The 26,589-nt window shown below is 42.3% G+C and overlaps 1 protein-coding gene across 1 annotated transcript in view; it reads left to right on the top strand.

Annotated features, from left to right (window-relative positions):
* Window positions 1–26,589, top strand: part of LOC311144772 (nuclear receptor subfamily 6 group A member 1-A-like) — a gene marked incomplete at its 5' end in the record, with an annotated part of 114,584 nt that overhangs the window by 44,717 nt on the left and 43,278 nt on the right. Inside the window, one exon of the mRNA XM_084180877.1 lies at window positions 21,654–21,677. Coding sequence (XP_084037003.1) covers window positions 21,654–21,677 — 24 coding nt within the window. The remainder of the gene's footprint in view (window positions 1–21,653; window positions 21,678–26,589) is intronic.

Raw genomic sequence — 26,589 nt, 5'->3', positions numbered from 1 at the left:
CAGTTGATGGACAGGACCACATTTAATCATGTGTGGAAGAGGAAGAGCAGTTATTGGCTGAGCCTTTAAGAGCCAGGGGCTAGTGCTCAGTGATTGGCCAGTGTTCAGACCATTGAAAATAGAGCCCTCTCTATTTAATGGCTGCTGGTGTGGGTGGGGCCTGTGTTTGGGTGATAGACTGGCTCTGAAAAAATATCCTGAGAGTTCTGCTACTCTGCCAGCCAGAACAGCCTATGCAGAGAAGAGGGGAGAAGTGGGGTGATGTTCAGTATTTGTGAAAAGAAGGAATCTGCTCACCAGTATGCAGTTTTATCATTGAAATATGGTCATAATTTTTTTTAATGACACACTTTGGAGTATCAAATGAAGAATATCAACCACAATGTCTTACCCAACTGTTTGAATAAAAAAAGTAATAAAATATATTTAGCATTGATGGTACATGCAAGAAAAATTCTGATCTCATAATAGCTTGAAATAATTATTTTCAGTCTCCTCTGCTTTTGTCCGGTTTCGCTTGCCAAGGATGGAGATTTCTCTCTCCGCCACTCACCCACCCAGTAGAGGCTGGCTAAACCCCTAGAGTCCCACAGAGCCTGACATCTACATGTCTCCCTGTGATGCACTAGCTAGATGCAGACCCAGACTCCTCCCTTTGTGTGTCTTTCCCCCTCTCTCCCTCTCCTTTCTCTTCCCCTCTCTTCCTAGTGATGACGACAGCCTGGGCCCGGGAGTGCTGCCAAGCGCTTTCATTCACACCTGATTAGATCAGAGTGACCTCGATAACATCACTCTGCTCCACGCACTGCGCCACACTGGGACACAAGCCTTTTGTTTGGGTTGAGAAAATACTGTGTCTGCACAAATTGACGCTGAATTAGATGGAGGGGATATTAAAGTAGAAATGTCTAAAGATGTGAGAGGGGAGAATGTGTGCGTTAGAGAAGAGGTGGATAGAATATCTTACAATTGAGGTTATTGTACAGTATTTAATGTAATTTGAAGTGGAATATATATACTGAGTACATGTAGAAAAGTTATAAAGGAAGATGATCTATTGTCTCTGTCCTGGAGTGTTCTCAGTGACTACCCGTCATTCAGGGCAGGTGGCTTGCCTGTTTTGCATGTTATTTTGGAATTAATACGTGCCAGATATCAGTTTGCAAACAATGTAAAAAATAAATATAAACATTGAGTTTAAAAGCTGCATACAAACATGGTCTCTTTTTTGCTTTATTGATTAAGACAGCTCCAAAATGCAGGTGTTTCAGCCTAGCTCAGTGCTTTCTGTGGTGGTGGGGCAGCCAGCGGAAAATATGGCGCGTAGGTGTTGGTAATGTTCTCTAGTTGCGCCGTGATTGATTCAGTGTTCTGTCACTCATGGGGACACTATGTCACTGCCAAGTCTAAGGGTAGAGCTCGAAAATTCAAGCCCCTTGGGTGCTGCCATAGAGTTACATTAGAAGTGCCCATCCAAGAAGGCTCAAGGTCATTGGCCATTGATAAAATGACATCAAGTCACGTTATATCTACAGTAGCTTTGATTGGACTGATCATGTGTTTTTGTTTTGTTTTTTTACATTTAGCAGACGCTCTTATCCAGAGCGACTTACAGGAGCAATTAGGTTTAAGTGCCTTGCTCAAGGGCACATCGACAGATTTTTCACCTAGTCGGCTCGGGGATTAGAACCAGCGACCTTTCGGTTACTGGCACAACGCTCTTAACCACTAAGCTACCTGCCGCCCGTGTGAACATGTGAACATGATACTTTCAAAATCTTAGCTAGCAGTCATCATCATGAATCAAGTCGACAATCTACTGTCAAATCCTTTTTAATCCTTGCCAAATGAAGAGAAATAATGAAGAGATATTATAGATAAAACGTATCGGTGCTCATCGTCCATTGGACATAAACATTACACAACAAGTTGGAAATCGCAAATTCAACAATGAGTGGTTTGGAAGGCATCAGTGGCTAACTGCAGGCATTGCAAAGCAATCACTAGCCTGCTATTCAGTGGAGTGGCTGTGTGGTCCCAAGTCTGGGATTAAGGGTCTCTTTTCCAAGCAAAATTATAAACATTCAACATTGGCCATGCTGTCAATGAAGCATGATTTGTGCCGCGCTCAAAACAGCTGTTAACTCGGAACTACGAAATCTGACTTCAGTGAGTTCAAGACAACTGGGAACTCGGGAAAAATGAGCTCCGACTGGGAAAATACGTTTTGAACGGTCATGTAACTCGGAATTGTAAATCCGGAACTCGGGCCTCTTTCTAGAGATACAACCTGAAGATCACTGACGTCATCATGATTCAACCTTGTTTTTTTCTGAGTTCCCAGTTGTCTTGAATGCACCATAAATCCAGAGTGCCAGACTTTGATAACAAAGTTTGATGGCAAAATTTGCCCACGAAGGACCGCCGTGCCACCTTCCTGTTCATGTGAGCACAGCACAGTCCAAAAATGTCTTATATGCTGCTGCATAATTGCTAGGGAGATATGTATTCTGTAGCTAAGAAAGTAATACATAAGTGTATGTTGTGTACTAAGCTGTTAGTAGCCCATGTGCCTCACCCTAATAATTTGGTCTATTTTCCCCTCTTAATTTTGCCTACTGTTCTGACTTGGTGGTGCACATGTAGCCTATAATCTGTTTTAGAGAAATGTAATCATCAAACATTATAAGAGCTTTCATTGTCTGCTTATATTCCCCCTTTATTTATCCTACGGGTATGACTTGGAGTACAGGGAGAACACTGTAAGAACGGCCCATGTTCTGAATTCTGTCGCTGTACACTTCAAAAGTGCTGAACAAATAGTTATATTGACCACGTCCGTCCTAGCTCGCTCATTAATGTCTTAATCGGAATTAAAGATTGCCTCTTATCCGCTTGTCGTCCCCTTATGCCATAGTTTGTACATCTCAATTGTCAGTAGAACGCACATTTGTTTAAGCAAGCCAGCCATATCAGCGATGGTTTTTAAAAAGACAGTAAATGAGGCTGAATGAACTGTTTCACTGCCAGATAAGGCTCCACTGATAGTCAGGTGTAACAGTGGTAAGGTGTTGGGACTGCTGATGGGACTCTGCTGTTGGGACAGCTTTATGTAGGCCCTAACAGCTTGTGGGCACCGTTTGTCACCGTTATAGTGCAATTCATGTATTGTTTAGTGTTGTGTTGTGTAGTGGCTTTGCTGGCATGCTCTTTTTTTTTGCCCCACCAAGATTTACATGCTAAAATCGCCACTGAGTGTTCTTACACTGAGGCAGTTGTGGAAAAAGTACTAAATTGTCATACTTGAGTAAAAGTAAAGATACCTTAACAGAAAATGACTCAAGTGAAAGTTATCTAGTAAAAAACTACTTTGGTAAAAGTCTAAAAGTATCTTGTTTTAAATGGGAGAAAAGGTACTCAATTGTCATACTTGAGTAAAAGTACAAAGTAAAAGTAAATGATATACATCAAATTCCTTATATTAAGCAAACCAGACGGCACTATTTTCGTATTATTTTTTAAAATTACGAACAGACGGGCACACTCCAACACTCAGACATCATTTACAAACACAGTATTTGTGTTTCGTGAGTCCGCCAGATCAGAGGCAGTAGGGATGACAAAGCGTTATATTGATAGGTGCCATAATTCTGTCTTGCTTGAGCATTCTAAATATAACGAGTACTTTTAGGTGTCAGGGAAAATGTATGGAGTAAAAAGTACATTATTTTCTATAGGAATGTAGTGGAGTAAAAGTAAAAGTAGTCAAAAATATAAATAGTAAAGAAAAGTACAGATACCCCAAAAAACTACTTAAGTAGTACTTAAAAGTATTTTTACTTGAGTACTTTACACCACTGCACTGAGGTGAAAATATTGATTAATGGATCCAGTAATGGCTGAAAATGACTGTCTTTCAATGTTTCTACATTTAGTCAGATTAGAGGAGAGTTTGGGAACCATGGCTGTGTGGCGCACGCGTGTGTGGGTGTAGGTATGTGTGTAGGACATGCCTGACATCAGTGCCATCTGAGACAGCGCTACATCCCAATGACGATGAAAGCTATTTCAGCACAGTGGTTTTATGAGCATGATTGCATCAGTCTTCTTTCTGTAACCCACAGTAACAAATTGGGCAATTCCAAGCCAGCATGGCTGCAAATATTTTTGGTATCACAGATTGTTCTGCCAATTTTCACATAGAAACTTCATTAGGAGGAAGAATATTTAACATGCTTTTTACATTTGTATCACAAACAATTTTTTTGAAAATCATGATGAAAGTGGCAATTTTAGGCCCTTTTTAGACCTGTACATGATACAGACAACATCTTGGTGTCATTATACTCCTTACAGTGTGCTCTAAAATATGGAATACGTCTATATTCTGAAGAAGAAAAAATCACATTAAATTATTCAACATTACAAATATTATTATTATTAATATCTCAAAAGTACCCTTTTTGATTTTGCTTATTTTTTTTGACAAATTGTTTGGAACAATATACTCTTTAAACACATCACATTACCAGGGTGGGCTCTCTGCTACTTTTAAATAAATTATCAATTTTATACATAGAAATGTACATTATAGGTCATTAACCAATCACAGCCCTCCTGTAGGATTGCACATTCAGCAAATCACCAGCAGAGGGACTTCCCTTTGAATCCATTTTCACATTCACTATGTTGGTGGTGCTCATAAAATGTATCATAACTTTAAAAGTAACAGAGAGCCCACTCTGGAAATGTGATGTGCTTGTAGAGTTTATGGTTTAAAACAATATGTCTAAAAATGAACCAAATCAAAAAGGGTACTTTTGAGATATTAAGAAAAGTTTTAATGTTGAATAAATTCATGTGTAAAATATTCAGAATGTAACGATACCCAATATTTTAGAGCACATTATTAGGAGTATAATGACACCAATGTGCAGTGCCCCCGCACATTGACTCTGTACCGGTACCCACTGTATATAGCCTCCCTACTGTTATTCTATTTTACTGCTGATCTTTAATAATTTGTTATTTGTTATTTTTTACTTATCCATTTTTTTTACTTAACTTTTTGTTTTGAATTTTTTAACTGCATTGTTGGTAAAGGGCTTGTAAGTAAGCATTTCACTGTAATGTCTACACCTGTTGTATTCGGCGCATGTGGCAAATAACATTTGATTTGATTTGTCTGTATCATGCAGGTTGGTGGCACCTTACTTGGGGAGGACGGGCTCGTTGTAATGGCTGGAGCAGAATAGGTGAAATGGTATCAAATACATCAAACACGTGGTTTCCATGTGTTTGATGCCATTCTATTTGCTCCGTTCCAGCCATTATTATGAGACGTCCTCCCCTCAGAAGCCTCCACTGGTATCATGTACAGTGAGGGAAAAAAATATTTGATCCCCTGCTGATTTTGTACGTTTGCCCACTGACAAAGACATGATCAGTCTATAATTTTAATGGTAGGTTTATTTGAACAGTGAGAGACAGAATAACAACAAAAAAATCCAGATTCAAAAAATTTATAAATTGATATGCATTTTAATGAGGGAAATAAGTATTTGACCCCTCTGCAAAACATGACTTAGTACTTGGTGGCAAAACCCTTGTTGGCAATCACAGAGGTCAGACATTTCTTGTAGTTAGCCACCAGGTTTGCACACATTTCAGGAGGGATTTTGTCCCACTCCTCTTTGCAGATCTTCTCCAAGTCATTAAGGTTTCGAGGCTGGCGTTTGGCAACTCGAACCTTCAGCTCCCTCCACGTATTTTCTATGGGATTAAGATCTGGAGACTGGCTAGGCCACTCCAGGACCTTAATGTGCTTCTTCTTGAGCCACTCCTTTGTTGCCTTGGCCGTGTGTTTTGGGTCATTGTCATGCTGGAATACCCATACACAACCCATTTTCAATGCCCTGCCTGAGGGAAGGAGGTTCTCACCCAAGATTTGAAGGTTCATGGCCCCGTCCATCGTCCCTTTGATGCGGTGAAGTTGTCCTGTCCCCTTAGCAGAAAAACACCCCCAAAGCATAATGTTTCCACCTCCATGTTTGACGGTGGGGATGATGTTCTTGGGGTCATAGGCAGCATTCCTCCTCCTCCAAACCTGGCGAGTTGAGTTGATGCCAAAGAGCTCGATTTTGGTCTCATCTGACCACAACACTTTCACCCAGTTCTCCTCTGAATCATTCAGATGTTCATTGGCAAACTTCAGACAGGCCTGTATATGTGCTTTCTTGAGCAGGGGGACCTTGCGGGCGCTGCAGGATTTCAGTCCTTCACGGTGTAGTGTGTTACCAATTGTTTTCTTGGTGACTATGGTCCCAGCTGCCTTGAGGTCATTGATAAGATCCTCCCATGTAGTTCTGGGCTAATTCCTCACCGTTCTCATGATCATTGCAACTCCACGAGGTGAGATCTTGCATGGAGCCCCAGGCCGAGGGAGACTGACAGTTATTTTGTGTTTCTTCCATTTGCGAATAATCGCACCAACTGTTTTCACCTTCTCACTAAGCTGCTTGGCGATGGTCTTGTAGCCCATTCCAGCCTTGTGTAGGTCTATAATCTTGTCCCTGACATCCTTGGAGAGCTCTTTGTTCTTGGCCATGGTGGAGAGTTTGGAATCTGATTGATTGCTTCTGTGGACAGGTGTCTTTTATATAGGTAACAAGCTGAGATTAGGAGCACTCCCTTTAAGAGTGTGCTCCTAATCTCAGCTCGTTACCTATATAAAAGACACCTGGGAGACAGAAATCTTTCTGATTGAGAGGGGGTCAAATACTTGTTTCCCTCATTAATATGCAAATCAATTTATAACAATTTTGAAATGCATTTTTCTGGATTTGTTTGTTGTTATTCTGTCTCTCACTGTTCAAATAAACCTACCATTAAAACTATAGACGGATCATTTCTTTGTCAGTGGGCAAACGTACAAAATCAGCAGTGGATCAAATATATTTTTCCCTCACTGTATGGTTCACGGATCATTGGGTCTTACAGGGGGCATGTACAGTGGGGAGAACAAGTATTTGATACACTGCCGATTTTGCAGGTTTTCCTACTTACAAAGCATGTAGAGGTCTGTAATTTGTATGATAGGTACACGTCAACTGTGAGAGACGGAATCTAAAACACAAATCCAGAAAATCACATTGTATGATTTTTAAGTAATTAATTTGCATTTTATTGCATGAAATAAGTATTTGATCACCTACCAACCAGTAAGATTCCGGCTCTCACAGACCTGTTAGTTTTTCTTTAAGAAGCCCTCCTGTTCTCCACTCGTTACCTGTATAAAAGACACCTGTCCACACACTCAATCAAACAGACTCCAACCTCTCCACAATGGCCAAGACCAGAGAGCTGTGTAAGGACATCAGGGATAAAATTGTAGACCTGCACAAGGCTGGGATGGGCTACAGGACAATAGGCAAGCAGCTTGGTGAGAAGGCAACAACTGTTGGTGCAATTATTAGAAAATGGAAGAAGTTCAAGATGACGGTCAATCACCCTCGGCCTGGGGTTCCATGCAAGATCTCACCTCGTGGGGCATCAATGATCATGAGGAAGGTGAGGGATCAGCCCAGAACTACACGGCAGGACCTGGTCAATGACCTGAAGAGAGCTGGGACCACAGTCTCAAAGAAAACCATTAGTAACACATTACGCCGTCATGGATTAAAATCCTGCAGCGCACGCAAGGTCCCCCTGCTCAAGCCAGCGCATGTCCAGGCCCGTCTGAAGTTTGCCAATGACCATCTGGATGATCCAGAGGAGGAATGGGAGAAGGTCATGTGGTCTGATGAGACAAAAATATAGCTTTTTGGTCTAAACTCCACTCGCGGTGTTTGGAGGAAGAAGAAGGATGAGTACAACCCCAAGAACACCATTCCAACCGTGAAGCATGGAGGTGAAAACATCATTCTTTGGGAATTATTTTCTGCAAAGGGGACAGGACGACTGCACCATATTGAGGGGAGGATGGATGGGGCCATGTATCGCGAGATCTTGGCCAACAACCTCCTTCCCTCAGTAAGAGCATTGAAGATGGGTCATGGCTGGGTCTTCCAGCATGACAACGACCCGAAACACACAGCCAGGGCAACTAAGGACTGGCTCCGTAAGAAGCATCTCAAGGTCCTGGAGTGGCCTAGCCAGTCTCCAGACCTGAACCCAATAGAAAATCTTTGGAAGGAGCTGAAAGTCCGTATTGCCCAGCGACAGCCCCGAAACCTGAAGGATCTAGAGAAGGTCTGTATGGAGGAGTGGGCCAAAATCCCTGCTGCAGTATGTGCAAACCTGGTCAAGACCTACAGGAAACGTATGATCTCTGGAATTGCAAACAAAGGTTTCTGTACCAAATATTAAGTTCTGCTTTTCTGATGTATCAAATACTTATGTCATGCAATAAAATGCAAATTAATTACTTAAAAATCATACAATGTGATTTTCTGGATTTTTGTTTTAGATTCCGTCTCTCACAGTTGAAGTGTACCTATCATAAAAATTACGGACCTCTACATGCTTTGTAAGTAGGAAAACCTGCAAAATCGGCAGTGTATCAAATACTTGTTCTCCCCACTGTATACAGTGGGGGAAAAAAGTATTTAGTCAGCCACCAATTGTGCAAGTTCTCCCACTTAAAAATATGAGAGAGGCCTGTAATTTTCATCATAGGTACACGTCAACTATGACAGACAAATTGAGGAAAAAAAATCCAGAAAATCACATTGTAGGATTTTTAATGAATTTATTTGCAAATTATGGTGGAAAATAAGTATTTGGTCACCTACAAACAAGCAAGATTTCTGGCTCTCACAGACCTGTAACTTCTTCTTTAAGAGGCTCCTCTGTCCTCCACTTGTTACCTGTATTAATGGCACCTGTTTGAACTTGTTATCAGTATAAAATACACCTGTCCACAACCTCAAACAGTCACACTCCAAACTCCACTATGGCCAAGACCAAAGAGCTGTCAAAGGACACCAGAAACAAAATTGTAGACCTGCACCAGGCTGGGAAGACTGAATCTGCAATAGGTAAGCAGCTTGGTTTGAAGAAATCAACTGTGGGAGCAATTATTAGGAAATGGAAGACATACAAGACCACTGATAATCTCCCTCGATCTGGGGCTCCACGCAAGATCTCACCCCGTGGGGTCAAAATGATCACAAGAACGGTGAGCAAAAATCCCAGAACCACACGGGGGGACCTAGTGAATGACCTGCAGAGAGCTGGGACCAAAGTAACAAAGCCTACCATCAGTAACACACTACGCCGCCAGGGACTGAAATCCTGCAGTGCTAGACGTGTCCCCCTGCTTAAGCCAGTACATGACCAGGCCCGTCTGAAGTTTGCTAGAGTGCATCCAGAAGAGGATTGGAAGAATGTCATATGGTCAGATGAAACCAAAATATAACTTTTTGGTAAAAACTCAACTCGTTGTGTTTGGAGGACAAAGAATGCTGAGTTGCATCCAAAGAACACCATACCTACTGTGAAGCATGGGGGTGAAAACATCATGCTTTGGGGCTGTTTTTCTGCAAAGGGACCAGGACGACTGATCCGTGTAAAGGAAAGAATGAATGGGGCCATGTATCGTGAGATTTTGAGTGAAAACTTCCTTCCATCAGCAAGGGCATTGAAGATGAAACGTGGCTGGGTCTTTCAGCATGACAATGATCCCAAACACACCGCCCGGGCAACGAAGGAGTGGCTTCGTAAGAAGCATTTCAAGGTCCTGGAGTGGCCTAGCCAGTCTCCAGATCTCAACCCCATAGAAAATCTTTGGAGGGAGTTGAAAGTCCGTGTTGCCCAGCGACAGCCCCAAAACATCACTGCTCTAAAGGAGATCTGCATGGAGGAATGGGCCAAAATACCAGCAACCGTGTGTGAAAACCTTGTGAAGACTTACAGAAAATGTTTGACCTGTGTCATTGCCAACAAAGGGTATATAACAAAGTATTGAGAAACTTTTTTTATTGACCAAATACTTATTTTCCACCATAATTTGCAAATAAATTCATTAAAAATCCTACAATGTGATTTTCTGGATTTTTTTTCCTCATTTTGTCTGTCATAGTTGACATGTACCTATGATGAAAATTACAGGCCTCTCTCATCTTTTTAAGTGGGAGAACTTGCACAATTGGTGGCTGACTAAATACTTTTTTTCCCCACTGTATGTCTAAAAAGGGCCTAGAATGGCCAGTTTCATCATGATTTTCCCAATAATGGTTTGTGTTACAAATATAAAAAGCATATCAAACATCCTTCCTCCCAACGAGGTTTCTATGTGAGAATTGCCAGAACAATCGGAGATAACAAAACATTTTGGGCCATGCTGGTATGGAATCGCCCTATCTTTTCTCTACATTGATATGACTACAACTCTGTTGTTTGCTATCCACGCTATTTATACATTTTTTCTCTTATATATTCCTTTGATGAACTAGTGTGATTTCCACATGCTCAGAGAACCTCTGGTACAGAGCTGAGGTATGGGGGCCGATGGGGAGGAAAGGGGGAGGATAGGGGAGGATAGGGGGACGGGGAGCACGTCCTGCAGCTGTGCCTCTGATGACAGGCCTGTCCTCGACCTGCCCTCCATCAGACTAAACACAGACCTGGAAGGGCTCTCTGTGCTGCCTGGCCCTCGCTGCTTACTGCCACACACCATCCTACAGCTCACATGAAACCTACAGTATAGTACGAACACACGCTAGCGCGCGCACGCACACACACACACTCACACACACATAAGGCCGGGACGATACCAGTATCACAATTTTTTAAATCTATGTCAAAAATGTAAACACAAAGCAGACCAAACAATTTGGTCCTTTAAAAACCTGCAGTATGTAAAATATTGTGTGCGTTAGCTTGGAAAATAAATATGTGTAACTCTGGAAGACAAAATTACAACCAAATAATTGCAGCATTACCGCAAAAATGGAAGAGGAAAGTGGAAGGGGGAAAAAGTAAGGAACTGTCGGCTCTTCATTAAAGACCATAATTGGTTAAAGAAAATTGTGATAAATAGAAAAGTATACCAGTTTAATTTAAGTACCAAAGGATTGATACAATTTTCCCAGCTCTGCAGATTTTGCTGCGAAGAGACAGAATCATTAGATCATTTGTAGCTTGTTTTTGGTCACAGGATTGCAATATTTACCTGGAGCTAACCCTGCAGATAGCACTACTGGGTGATCTGAAAAGTCATAGTCAATCGATCAATAATATAATAATACTTTTAGCAAAAATGTTTATTTTCAATTTACAATCTGTAGAAACAATGAGAATAGAAGGATTCAGAACTTTTTTGAAACATCACAGTACAGTTGAAAAATATATGGCAAATAGAAATCCAATATGGATGGTGTTAAGAGATAGATGGGAGGGGTTGAATGGAGCTGAAGGTTGGGATTAATAACAACTAATAACAACAAGATAACTAATGTAAAAAATACTGTGTCCATAATAAGTATATAAGTTATAGGTTAAGAACTTTTGTGAAAGAGCACAGTTTGAAAGACATGGCATATAGAAGCAAACGGATGGACATCATGAAAATGATTGGAGAGGTTGAGGGTAGAGGAAGTTCAGGAGTAAAAACAAACAAAATAGAACTATTGTAAAATTGACTGTGTCCATAAAATGTACATAGTATGTATAAACTGGAAGTAGAGGCCTAAGCGTTGTTGTTCACTAGTTTACTCCAATTAGGGGAGGGGTGGTGGGTTTGGAAAGTAATAAAGGCAAATATATTTAAAAAAGGATATGTATATATATGTATTTATATGTATGTATGTGTACATGTATGTATTTATATGTGTATGTATGTATGTGTATGTATATGTATGTGTGTATGTATACACTACCGTTCATAAGTTTGGGATCACTTAGAAATGTCCTTGTTTTCGAAAGAAAAGCAATTTTTTGCTATTAAAATAACATACACTGTATTTCTGATCAATTTGATGTTATTTTGATGGACAAAAAATGTGCTTTTCTTTCGAAAACAAGGACATTTCTAAGTGACCCCAAACTTATGAACGGTAGTGTATGTGTGTATATATATATTTTTGTTGTGAAAACTATATGTGGGGGATTGGAAGTGATGCAGACAATTACATTGATGGTAGTTACAATCTATCTGCAATATTAAAGCTGATCTGCCCCCATTTTGATGATGTTTGCTTCCAACATTAGGGATGTTTTCCTAAAGAAGTTAAATCCGCTTTGTGTTTTGTTTCCTTACCACGATACTAACGAGTATCGCAATACTGGTATTGTCTCGGCCCTATACACACACACACAAACACACACTCCCAATGAACATAACACACACACACACACACACACACACACACACACACACACACACACACACACACACACACACACACACACACACACACACACACACACACACACACACACACACACACAGTCTCATGTTTTATGGGGATGTGCTGTTCACCATGTCCTCTTTGATACATCAAAGCATTTTTTAGTGGGTGTGGATGTGGGAATATGGGTTAGTGTGTGCTGCTGGATCACACATTGCCCATGTTGCGTCACACTGAGTTGTGTGTTTCAGGGAAAGGTGCAGTACATCTCTGTTGAGATTCAAATAGTGGACCTGTCCTCTGTGTATTCATTGGCCATTTGAATGGATGGTCCCAGCAGGGTTTTGTGACCACAGCAAATCTGAGAAAGTAATGCCTGCTCTTTCTGGGCCACTGGGAAACTAGGTCACTGGGCTGTCAGTTGTGGCAGTGCATGCATGTGTCTGTGTGTTTAACGTTGTAAAATAGGGCTTTTACATAAGAGTGGGATGGGTTCCACAGATATGCAGTTGCGCTGTTGCAGAGATTCTCTCACACTGCAGTACAACAACCCAGAGAGAGAGAGAGAGAGAGAGAGAGAGAGAGATATATGAAATTCTCTATCCTTGGTTGAGATCCCTAAGAACGTCAGAAAGGCAGGATCTTATTATCATAGTCAATGGGCAGGGTGGAGAGAGAGTGGAGGAGATTAGATGCTTCTGGCCTTTGAAGTATATTTTCCATTCATTGTGTGATGGCAAATTCCATCAAGTATTTGAGGGAGCACTGATAAGGGGTATCTGTTATAATTGCAGTGGCATTAAAAACCCTCGTGAGAAATAATATAAAACTTTTGACTTCTTTTAAATGAAAGAATGTAATTAATTGTCATTAATTTGTATTATTGTAAATCCAAAGAGACCAGCATAACAATGGGCACATAGTTATAGGAATGCATGTCCAAATACACTATACAGTGCCTTCGGAAAGTATTCAGACCCCTTGACTTTTTCCGCATTTTGTTACGTTATAGCCTTATTCTAAAATGGATTATTTAAAAAAAAATCCTCAGCAATCTACACACAATACCCCATAATGACAAACCTAAAACAGGTTTTTAGAAATGTGTGCAAATTTATTAAATATAAAAAACAGAAATACCTTATTTACATAAGTATTCAGACCCTTTGCTATGAGACTCGAAATTGAGCTCAGGTGCGTCCTGTTTCCATTGATCATCCTTGAGATATTTCTACAACTTGATTGGAGTCCACCTGTGGTAAATTCAATTGATTGGACATGATTTGGAAAGGCACACACCTGTCTATATAAGGTCCCACAGATGACAGTGCATGTCAGAACTAAAACCAAGCCATGAGGTCGAAGAAATTGTCCGTAGAGCTCCGAGACAGGATTGTGTCGAGGCACAGATCTGGGGAAGGGTACCAAAAAATGTCTGCAGCATTGAAGGTCCCCAAGAACACAGTGGCCTCCATCATTCTTAAATGGAAGAAGTTTGGAACCACCAAGACTCTTCCTAGAGCTGGCCACCCGGTCAAACTGAGCAATCGGGGGAGAAGGGCCTTGGTCAGGGAGGTGACCATGAACCCAATGGTCACTCTGACAGAGCTCTAGAGTTCCTCTGTGGAGATGGGAGAACCTTCCAGAAGGAAAACCATCTCTGCAGCACTCCACCAATCAGGCCTTTATGGTTAGAGTGGCCAGACGGAAGCCAATCCTCAGTAAAAGGCACATGCCAGCCTGCTTGGAGTTTGCCAAAATGCACCTAAAGACTCTCAGACCATGAGAAACAAGATTCTCTGGTCTGATGAAACCAAGATTTAACTCTTTGTCCTGAATGCCAAGTGTCACGTCTGGAGGAAACCTGGCACCATCCCTACGGTGAAGCATGGCGGTGGCAGCATCATGCTGTGGGGATGTTATTCAGCGACAGGGACTGGGAGACTAATTAGGATCTAGGGAAAGATGAACGGAGCAAAGTACAGAGAGATCCTTGATGAAAACCTGCTCCAGAGTGCTCTGAATGTCCTTGATTGGCCCAGCCAGAGCCTGGACATGAACCCGATGTTACAGCTCTGGAGAGACCTGAAAATAGCTGTGCAGCTTGAGAGGATCTGCAGAGAAGAATGTGAGAAACTCCCCAAATACAGGTGTGCCAAGCTTATAGCATCATACCCAAGAAGACTTGATGCTGTTATCGTTGCCAAAGGTGCTTCAACAAAGTAATGAGTAAAGGGTCTGAATACTTATGTAAATGTAATTTCAGTTTTGTATTTTTAATAAAGTAGCAAACATTTATAAAAACCTGTTTTTGCTTTGTCATTATGGGGTATTGTGTGTAGATTGATGAGGAAAAAAAACAATTGAATCCATTTTAGAATAAGGCTGTAACGTAACAAGTCAGTTCGTAAAATGTCTGCCCCGCTAGAGCTGCCCCGTTCAACTATAAGCACTGTTATTGTGAAGCAACAAAGGCTCAACCGCGAAGTGGTAGGCCACACAAACTCACAGAACGGGACCGCCGAGTGCTGAAGCATGTAGCGTGTAACAATTGTCTGTCCTCGGTTGCAACACTCACTACCAAGTTCCAAACTGTCTCTGGAAGCAATGTCAGCATAATAATTGTTAGTCGGGAGCTTCATGAAATGGGATTCCATGGCCGGGCAGCCACACACAAGCCTAAGATCACCATGCGCAATGCCAAGCGTTGGATGGAGTGGTGTAAAGCTTGTCGCCATTGGACTCTGGAGCAGTGGAAACGCGTTCTCTGGAGTGATGAATCACGCCTCACCATCTGGCAGTCTGACGGACGAATCTGGGTTCGGCGGATGCCAGGAGAATGCTACCTGCCCCAATGCATTGTGCCAACTGTAAAGTTTGGTGGAGGAGGAATAATGGTCTGGGGCTGTTTTTCATGGTACGGGCTAGGCCCCTTAGTTCCAGTGAAAGGAAATATTAAAGCTACAGCATACAAGGACATTCTAGACGATTCTGTGCTTCCAACTTTGTGGCAACAGTTTGGGGAAGGCCCTTTCCTGTTTCAACATGCCAATGCCCCAGTCCACAAAGCGAGGTCCATGCAGAAATGGTTTGTTAAGATCGGTGTGGAAGAACTTGACTGTTCCGCACAGAGCCCTGACCTCAACCCCATCAAACACCTTTGGGATCAATTGGAACGCCGACTGCAAGCCAGGTCTAATTGCCCAACATCAGTGCCCGACCTCACTAATGCTCTTGTGGCTGAATGGAAGCAAGTCCCCGCAGCAATGTTCCAACATCTAGTGGAAGGCCTTCCCAGAAGAATGGAGGCTGTTATAGCAGCAATGGGGGGACCAACTCCATATTAATTCCCATGATTTTGGAATGAGATGTTCGACGAACAGGTGTTCACATAATTTTGGTCATATAGTATATAACATGTAAAAGTCACAGTCCATAATTTGTCTTTTTTCATAGATCCCTTTTACACTTCAATAACTATTTTACCAGAGTGGTGAAATAATTGTTGGTGTTTTCAGGGTTTGATTGGATAGTTTTTGTCCAATATCCAACCCCTTATTTTGTCTTGACTACAGTGGCTTGTGAAAGTATTCACCCCCCTTGCCATTTTTCCTATTTTGTTGCTTTACAACCTGGAATTAAAATGGATTTTTTGGGGGTTTGTATCATTTGATTTACACAACATGCCTACCACTTTGAAGATGCAAAATATTTTTTGCTGTAACACAAATAAACTGAAAACTTGAGCATGCCCCCCCCCAAAGTAAATACTTTGTAGAGACACCTTTTGCAGCAATTACAGCTGCAAGTCTCTTGGGATATATCTCTATAGGCTTGGCACATCTAGCCACTGGGAATTTTGCCCATTCTTCAAGGCAAAACTGCTCCAGCTCCTTCAAGTTGGATGGGTTCCACTGGTGTACAGCAATCTTTAAGTCATACCACAGATTCTCAATTGGATTGAGGTCTGGGCTTTGACTAGGCCATTCCAAGACATTTCAATGTTTCCCCTTAAACCACTCGAGTGTTGCTTTAGCAGTATGCTTAGGGTCATTGTCCTGCTGGAAGGTGAACCTCCGTCCCAGTCTCAAATCTCTGGAAGACTGAAACAGGTTTCCCTCAAGGATTTCCCTGTATTTAGCGCCATCCATCATTCCTTCAATTCTAACCAGTTTCCCAGTCCCTGCCGATGAAAAACTTCCCCATAGCATGATGCTTTCACCACCATGCTTCACTGTGGGGATGGTGTTCTCAGGGTGATGAGAGGTGTTGGGTTTGCGCCAGACATAGCGTTTATTTATAAAGCCCTTTTTACATCAGCAGATGTCACAAAGTGCTATACAGAAACCCAGCCTAAAACCCCAAACAGCAAGCAATGCAATACCTGCCTTACTCTGGCCCCACACCTGACTTACTCTGGCCCCACACCTGACTTACTCTGTCTCCACACCTGACTTACACTGTCTCCACACCTGACTTACTCTGGTCCCATTCTTGACTTACTCTGGGCCCACACCTGACTTACTCTGTCTCCACACCTGACTTACTCTGTCTCCACACCTGACTTACTCTGGTCCCATTCTTGACTTACTCTGGGCCCACACCTGACTTACTCTGTCTCCACACCTGACTTACTCTGTCTCCACACCTGACTTACTCTGGTCCCACACCTGACTTACTCTGGCCCTATACCTGCCTTACTCTGGCCCCACACCTGACTTACTCTGGCCCTATACCTGCCTTACTCTGGCCCTATACCTGCCTTACTCTGGCCCTATACCTGCCTTACTCTGGCCCCACACCTGACTTACTCTGGCCCTATACCTGCCTTACTCTGGCCCTATACCTGACTTACTCTGAGCCCATACCTGATCCAGAGCATACACACTTAACGTCCCTTCTCCAAAAAATATATCTAACAAAGCTGAAAAGAATCAAACCGATATTTTTCACCCCTTCAGCAGCACACATTTAGTCACTGCATGGTTGACATCAGAATGGGAGGAGATATTCTGACTGGGCTTGCTTCATGTGGTTGAGCTAAGTCTTCCACAGTGCACATTTAGAGGCCCAAGAAAGGGAAGCCAACCCAACCAATGTAATACGCATTCCCTTCACTTTTATTTTTGTAATGAGATGGTTGGTCATTGTGTGAAGTCTTTGTTGGTTCCTGGGGTTATTGTACTGTATTGTGTTACAGGGATCCTCCCCTCATGCAGCCTGTGAATTATTGAGATGGTTTGGGGAAGCCGGGTGGCTCAACATGAGGAGTGTATTTTTAGCCTTTAGTCACTAACTGGAGGTCTGAGAAAGAGGTCTTTAGGGGGGACACTCCCTTTTCTCTCCATTCTCTCTTCCATACTCACCCCCACGCTTTTATTTTCTTCCAATCCTTCCCATTCTCTTCCTAGTCCTACTCTCATCTCCTCTGGCTTTCTTTCTCCCTCTCCTCTTCTCTTTTGATTATTATTTTTTGACCATTATTTGTTTTAAATGAGAGGAGAAAATTGAATAAGTGGTGTTCTGATATCAGAAATATATATGCATCTTGTAATTAATTAATATAGTTAATGGTTCAAGGTTCATATGGTTTATAATAGTTCAAGGTTTATATCAAATATTTCAAGACATGGCATGAGGGTGCAGTGAGATACCCGATGGGATGGACGATACTTTTCTCATCAATCATCTTGAAAAAACGAATACTTAAAAACTGGAAATCAACCAGTCCCCCATTGTTAACACAATAGAAAGGTCAAATGCTTTATTATCTATATGTTGAAAGTGTGTGGGCGACGGAGAGAAACAAAATGGTGCAGTTTGAGGCCATGTGGCGGAGAGTGATGGGGGTGCTGGAGATGGGGGTGTGAGCAGGTGGGTCTGTGCAGGGGGGATGTGGATATTTGTGTGCGTCTGTATGTTGTCGTTTGGATATTTGTGTGTGTCTGTATGTTGTCGTTTGTATGTGTATGTTTTGTATTGTAAAAAATCAAATATAAATAAACTTACAGAAAAACAAATATTTCAAATCTGGAAACCTTGAATCGTCATGGTAACAGTAATCCTCCAAGGTGTTCCTCTCTACTCATGGATACAGAATGTTAGCTTTATGAGGAGTCTGCCAATTCTGCCTGTGCGTCTTTGTATGGAAGAGGAGCTGTTGCACATGCAATGCAAATGTTCACAAGAGGCCCTTGGAATAATTAATTGATGCTTTGATACGCGATAATGGAAGTAGTTAGGAATAATTTATATGACAAATATTTTTAGTGTGAGTCTTCACCATCCACATAGTCCCACCCCTCACTACTTCTTGCCTCTATTTCTCTCCCATTGCGCTCTCTCTCTCTCTCCCATTGCATTCTCTCTCTCTGTCGTGTGGCTGAACAGGGACCATTTATAATTCAGCTCCTTCCATAATTCATCCATTCCACTCAATACTCCCCCAATACCTTATTTTCCACCTTGATGCAAATTAGCATAAAATATGTGTCCCACCGACAAAAACAGAACAAACCAAACAAGCATAAAGAAGAGGAGAGAGGAAGTCAGTGCAGTCAGCATTAATTTCCATAGCCCTCTCTCTGTGATTTGATGCTCTGTGACATATTGAGTCTAATTTGTAGCCTAAAGAACTAAACAGCTATAGCCTATTTTGTTGTTCTGTGTTTTGGTGGGTGATGTCACCATTTCTGCATTTTAAGGCTGACCTGTCTTCAGTGGTCAGTGTGAGGATGTCAGTAGTATTTCTCTGGACCGCTAATGGAGGGTTAAGGGGCAGCAGGCCTGAGTAAGGTGGTCAAGCAGAGCTCATAAGCTAAGTCATTATAACAGTGAACTATCTCTGCTCAGCCTCTTTGTCATACCATTCCCCTTTCTCTTGGGTCGTTCCATGTCATTTCAGCAAGCCATGACACCCACCCTCTCAGATTGTTCTGAAATGGTTTCTAAAGTTTGAAACAGATAAGAGAAGCATTCTTGCAACACTATTTTGTTGAAATAGAATTTGATCTCTGAGAAATTAAGCTTATTGATTGCACCCAAATTTGCCATTTTAATTTATAGGATTCATATAATACTCAATAAATGAAAATGTCAAAAGTCACCCACAGACCCCCCACACCCCACGTCAATCTTACCCCGACAACCAATATACAGTATCCGTTCTCTATGTTTGACAAGTAATATGGAGCTGCGGCTTGCAGTATTGTTTCTTCATACTATGTAATGTATTCCCAGGGAATTTGGTGATGGTTATTTTCACCTGTTCAGAGAAGTTAGTCAATGAAGTTATAGGTTTATGTCCCATTATACATCCTGATATTACCAGGTTCTGACCACTAGATGGTCCTGTTAAATTGTTCACCCATCAATATTAAATGGATAGTTCACCCAAATTACAAAATTACATATTGGTTTCCTTACCCTGGAAGCAGTCTATGGACAGCAATTGATGCTTTGGTTTTGTTTACCTTTGCCACTGTTAATTTTTTATTTTTTATTATTATGATTTATTTATTTTACAATACAAAACATACACATACAAATGATAACATACAGAAGCACACAAACATCCACAACATCACCCCTGCCCAGACCCAGCTGCTCACACCCCCATCTCCAGTGCCCGCATCACTCTCCACCACATGGCCTCAAACTGCACCATTTTGTTTCTCTCCACCTTGCCACTGTTTCAAATGCTAACTTTTTAGCATTTCTAGTACAAATCAAATGCAAGTCAAGGGTACCTATATTATCATTTTCAGTGCATTCGGAAAGTATTCAGACCCCTTCACTTTTTCCACATTTTGTTACGTTACGGCTTTATTCTAAAATGTATTAAATTAATTGTTTTCCTCATCAATCTACACACAATACCCCATAATGACAAACAAAATCCTGAAATATCATATTTACATAAGTATTCAGACCCTTTACTCAGTACTTTGTTGAAGCACCTTTGGCAGTGATTACATCCTTGAGTCTTCTTGGGTATGAGGCCACAAGCTTTGCACACCTGTATTTAGGGAGTTTCTCCCATTCTTCTCTGCAGATCCTCTCAAGTTCTGCCAGATTGGATGGGGAGCGTCACTGCATAGCTATTTTCAGGTCTCTCCAGAGGTGTTAGATCGGTTTCAAGTCCAGGATCTGGCTGGGCCACTCAAGGACATTCAGAGACATGTCCTGAAACCACTCCTGTGCTGTCTTGGCTGTGTGCTTAGGGTCGTTGTCCTGTTTGAAGGTGAACTTTCGCCCCAGTCTGAGGTCCTGAGCGCTCAGGAGCAGGTTTTCATCAAGGATCTCTCTGTACTTTGCTCCGTTCATTTTTCCCTCGATCCTGACTAGTCTCCCATTCCCTGCCGCTGAAAAACATCCCCACACCAAGTTTCCTCCAGACGTGACGCTTGGCATTCAGGCCAAAGAGTTCAATCTTGTGCCTCGACACAATCCTGTTTCCAAATCATGTCCAATCAATTTAATTTACCACAGGTGAACTCCAATCAAGTTGTAGAAACATCTCAAGGATGATCAATGGAAACAGGATGCACCTGAGATCAATTTAGTGTCTCATAGCAAAGGGTCTGAATACTTATGTAAATAAGGTATCTGTTTTTTATTTAGAATACATTTGCAAAAATGTCTAAAAAACAGTTTTTTGTTTGTCATTATAGGGTATTGTGTGTAGATTGATGAAGGGAAAAAACATTTGAACACATTTTAGAATAAGGTTGTAATGAAACAAAATGTGGAAAAGGTGAAGTGGTCTGAATACTTTCCCGAATGCACTGTAGATTATTTGTAGTATGGCCTATATCCTTTTTCATTGTAAATTCCTCTATACACTGGCTTTCCTGTGTTATGTTTCCCCCTGATCCCCTGTACTCTGTGTTCAAGTGATCTAAGTTTCAATACGTCTCCATTGGAATGTGTAAAGAGCAAGAACACATATTACTCAATTGTGCTTTCGAGTACGAATGTACAGTTTACTGAATGTTCCAAGACATACCTGTGTCTTGTGTATGCCTGCATACCTGTGCTCTCAGACCATACAGGCCCAGCCTGTCTGCCCAAGAGGCCGGGTGGTACGCTGTGCGTGGCAGCTAGAGACAACGTGGCCAATCAGCTGCGATGGGGGGCCATAAGATGCTTGACAGAATATTAATGAGAAAGAATATGGGTCTTGGCAAGAAAGACTATTGATTATATGAAAAAGGCTGTGTGATCCTTTATATTTGAGTTCAATGGTATTGATACTAATTACTGTGTATTAATATGTGTTCTGTTTCTCTGTTTGTTTTACAGATGGAATGAATGACAGTAATCTTGGTAAGTGGCACAAACACTTTGTTTTTAATTTAATATATTTTCACAAGGAATCATCCTGAACCTCCATTCTAACCATGTTCAGTCACTGAACACACTTGAAGTATATGAGAATGTTAATATCCGTGTTAGAACCTGACAGGATTAATGTCCTGCACCTCATCAGATAAAGCTCCCATCTGGTAAAGTAAACCTCAGCAGAGTTTCTCTCAGAGTGATTCAGAATAAACAGCAGGTCAAGTCAGCTCAGGCCAGGTGTTGCTGTCTCTCAGGTCATTGTGTAACTCAGTCAGTCAGTTCACTTCAGACAGTTAGGTACTTTATGTGCCTGTAAAGTTGAGGCTGTCTGATTATCACAGTAATACAGACTCTGGGATAGCCTACCATCCAGGCATGGAGGCTTTTTACATTCCTGCCTTCCACATGCTGCACACAGGAATGTGACTGGATCTGGGACGTCAGCCACTCAGCCTCAGCCTTCATGCCCAGTCAGGGGTGCGTCACCACTGAGGAGAGGGGTGGGGGTGAGGGGGACTGAAACCAGTTGGACCATCCTGGCTTGGATGAAGCCTGTGTCCATGCCCACCTGATTAGAGGTCTCTCCCAGCCAGCCAGGGTGTAATGACAAAATTGTGATGTTGCCACTTCCTGCTGCCCCGGCTGGGCTAATAGTCATGTTAGCCTTGGGCAGTGTGATTAGCTCCCCACCCGTATCCCAATAAGAGGCAGGAGCTCTGTCATTTCACAGCTAAATCACAGGGCTCTCTGGAGATCACAGCAACTCTAAAGCACTCATGTAGGCTCCTACCCCTCACTCAATATGTAGAGCTTATACTGTACATACTGTATTAACACAGAGGAATTACTGTGACATTGGCGAAACAGAGGTGAACAGACCTCAATGAGGCAAAACGGTGATACTTGCTGATATAGGCCTACTGTGGTCATTTCATCTAACTGTGATTGGAAAAATATATTGCTAATAATATTATTATAATTATAAGATAATTTATGGTTATCATCACATAGATGATTAACAGGCTAGCGTAGCGTAGCATCCATCAGAGCTCCCACTAATCTGCTGTGATTAGCTTAAGCCCTCTACGCCAGGCTTGGGAAGGAAGGACTGAGTGATGAGAAACTATTCTCCACTCAAGAGTTTTGCTTATTTGTCTGGAATTCCTTGTCAAACTGGTAATTACACTGCCATTGGTTTGGATCCTCCCTATGGTGCAGAACTGTGTCCTCACAAGAGCCGCAGACATGCAGGATTCCTCCAATGTCGTGCATAGGCTATGTCATAGAAAAAGCTGTATGCTCTCCTGGTCTTGGCAGAGTAAAAACTACTATGCAGTTTACAAATATTATACTCCGTATTGATCACAAAGGGCCTTTTATATCCACTTTTATATGTTCACTTTGTAGGCTTCATAGGACGATATATAAATATATGGCTCCTTCATTCTTACAATTGGCTTTACTTTAGTTAAAGGGTCATGCTACAGTTGGTGACACCATCTAATAATAATCAGGGCTCGATTATACAATATACATTTATAAATTTTTTATATCAAGAACATGACCTCTTCCGATAAGATTAGTGTCTGCTTAACTTTGCCCTTTAGTGGGCTATGTTGTGTAAGGGCCACAACATGAATAATGTTGGTATTTTGCGAAGCAGGCTGTGCTGAGTGGAGAGCTAACTGGAGCAGGAGAATGGTGCTGTTCGGCGAGGTTCACGGCAGTTATTCCTACAGGCGATGAGCGTGAAAGGAACTAATGCCATCTGACAGTTCTGGAGCGGAAAAGGAGGAGAGGGAGATGAGAGAGAGAGGGGGTTTGAGAAGAGGTAGAGGGGGGATGATGGAGAGGGGGAGGGAGGAGAGTACATGGGGGAAAGTGTTGGATGAGGGAGACAGTGAAATAGGGGATGAGCTAGATATGGAGAAAGCAAGGATGAGCAAGATATCGGAAGAGAGGGATGGAGCAGGAATGAACTAGATAGTGTAGGGACCTCCACTGTTCACCACCGCAAAGAATGTCAAATGGGCTCTATAGATGTTATCAAGACGCATGAAAGGTAGATTGGAATTTAACTCCAATGCATGCAGGCTTAACAGGAAGACAAAGGTTTGAAATGCTCGAGGCAACTCTAACATTTTATCATACATTCAAGCAAATCCAGTGTGGGTAGTATGTGTGATTTAGCTGAGGACAGATTGACTATTAGCCTGTCATTCTGAAATTGAGCCTCTAACAGGATTCTTATGATAAGTCCTCAGGGGGGTTCAGTCTAGAATATTTCTAACAGAGGTGAACATGGTCATTTCATAGGATGCTGGGATCACTCTTAGGGTTGGAAGATAGAGAGAAAATAGAGAGAAAATGGACAGGAATATGGGTGAGGGATAGATCGACTGAGAAAAGAGGGCCAAGACAGCTAGCTAATGAGGATTATAGAGACAGAAAAAAGGGACATGGCAAGTTAGGGAGGGAGAGACAGTTAGAGAAAGGGGAAATTATGGAAGGTGAGAGAAGGATAGACAGAGAGAGGAGAGGGACAGGGAAGAGCGGGAGGATCACACTGTAATTTGGCAGGCTCCAGGCCCACTCAGTTTACAGCTGGCTCCTTTTGAATGAGGAGTAGCAGACAGAGAGCTGCACCCTGCTGTCTGTGAAACCTGTCATTATCCTGTTGGCTGAGAGAAGAAAAAAATTGATTGATGTCTCATCCTTAAAAACATACAAACCTCTCTGCTCCTAAACACCAGACAGCCCAGACGCTTGATACAAAGTCTATCTCTGTCTTTTAGTAGTTTGGGTGGGGGGGAGGGGGGTCTTGCTTTACTTATAGAACACAGTGTTGTAGGCCTAACCCTATTGCATGTGGTGTAGGTTAGGGGCAGTACTAGTCCACCCTGGTTTAAAATGTAGAAATTGAGCGACGATCAGACGATTTCACATCATGGGTGAAGACAATAGCTTTCATCTAGTTTTACCAATGAAGTTCCAAAAATATTTTGTTTTAAAACCATACATTTAGTGAGGTGTTATTACTGGTCTTATAGTAGTACATCTCCAGGGTAGTGATACTACTATAGTGATTCCCTAAAATAGAGACAGCACTGCTCCTCTTTGAAATAAGCAGCGTGTGTTGTTTGATCCCAGGCTTATGGTAAAAGCCAGACTAAAACCCTCAAACACCGTGTCTGTGAGCTGGGCTCATACCCTTTCATCATCTGTCTATCTAGCGTGGTATACCTGTCTGCTGTAGGTGATCATAGGTGGAAGAGATTGTATATTGGAGGTGCCTGTGCATGTCTTTGTTTGTAAAAGAGCGAGTTGATTCACGTTGGAGTTAGCTCTCTCTTGGTCCCCTGAGTGAGTGCACCTGAGAGAGCTTACTATTATCTGTTGCCTCCCTCTGCTGGTGAATCCTCTAAAGTCTGTCATGTTGAGGCTGTAAAGCCCAAACTGAGTTCTCTGCAGCGCTAAACGGCCCTTCCCTCTCCTCATCTGCTTATGTAATATGACATCATGTTGTATTTGTATACTGTGTTAAGGGTTACCAAATACTGATGTGTCAAATATAGCTTTTGTTTCCCACATTGTAGAAAGCTAGTAGTATGGATATTTGAAAGATAAAGTTGTTATTTTTTTGGTTATTTAATAGGCACTCGCACTAACCTGTGATGTTTTTACACACCTATCCCCACATAGCTATAGGCATATGGATTTTCCTCTTTGAGAAACAGATTGATAATTGTTGACATACTGTATGTGTTAGTTACTGTAATAGTATATGAATGTCTCTCACTCAGTACTGTTTAGTATTGCAGTGTACCCAAAGCCAGGGTGTTACCGCTTTACTTGCATTAGCTAGAATTACACTGATAAATAATGTGTGAGTTTCACCACCCTTGACCGACTACCTACTGGACACTGTGGAATGTGTGTGTGTGTGTGTGTGTGTGTGTGTGTGTCTGTGTGTGTACAGTGTCTCTCTCTACAAGACAAGCCTTCTACTGTATGTTCTATGAGGGCCCAGCTGGCTAGGAAGTTAGGGGTAGTGTATCTTCATCCATTACTTGTATGACACCAAATGGTTGTGTCTGTGACTTTACAGGTACAAAAAGAGAAAGAGTTACAGTATGTTGGCAGTAGTATATTGTCACGATCGTCAAAAGGAGCGGACCAATGCGCAGCGTTGCGAGTGAACATGATATTTATTAAATAACGTACTCACGAAAACAAAACAAAAGACGATACGTGAAGTCCTCAAGTTACAAAATACTGACACACGGCACATGTAACAAGGAAACAGGAAACAATAACCCACAAAACAAAGGAGAAAACACACAGAATATATATGGCTCCCAATCAGAGATAACGAGCCGACAGCTGACACTCGTTACCTCCGATTGGGAGTCATAGACCAATCACCATAGACACAACCAAAATGAAACTCACCCATCCCCAACACCACCAAAAGAAATACACCCAAACACATGAAAATGAACAACCCTGGCTCAATTATAAAGTCCATAGAGCCAGAGTGTCACAGTACCCCCCCCTAAAGGTGCGAACTCCGGGCGCACCAACATCAGGACTAGGGGAGGGTCTGGGTGGGCGTCTGTCCACGGTGGCGGCTCTGGCCCCGGTCGTGATCCCCACCCCACCACAGTCACAACCTGCTTCGGTAGCCTCCTCCCAATGACCACCCTCCAACTAACCCCACCTGGACTAAGGGGCAACACCGGACTAAGGGACAGCATCGGCCTAAGGGGCAGCACCGGGATAAGGGGCAGCACCGGGATAAGGGGCAGCACCGGGACAAGGGGCAGCACCGGGCTAAGGGGCAGCACCGGACTAAGGGGCAGCACCGGACTACGGGGCAGCACCGGGCTAAGGGACA

The sequence above is a fragment of the Coregonus lavaretus genome (genome assembly GCF_964263955.1).
Source record: "Coregonus lavaretus genome assembly, chromosome: 17".
NCBI classification, from domain to species: Eukaryota; Metazoa; Chordata; class Actinopteri; order Salmoniformes; family Salmonidae; genus Coregonus; species Coregonus lavaretus.
This window is presented reverse-complemented; position numbering and strand designations above follow the sequence as displayed.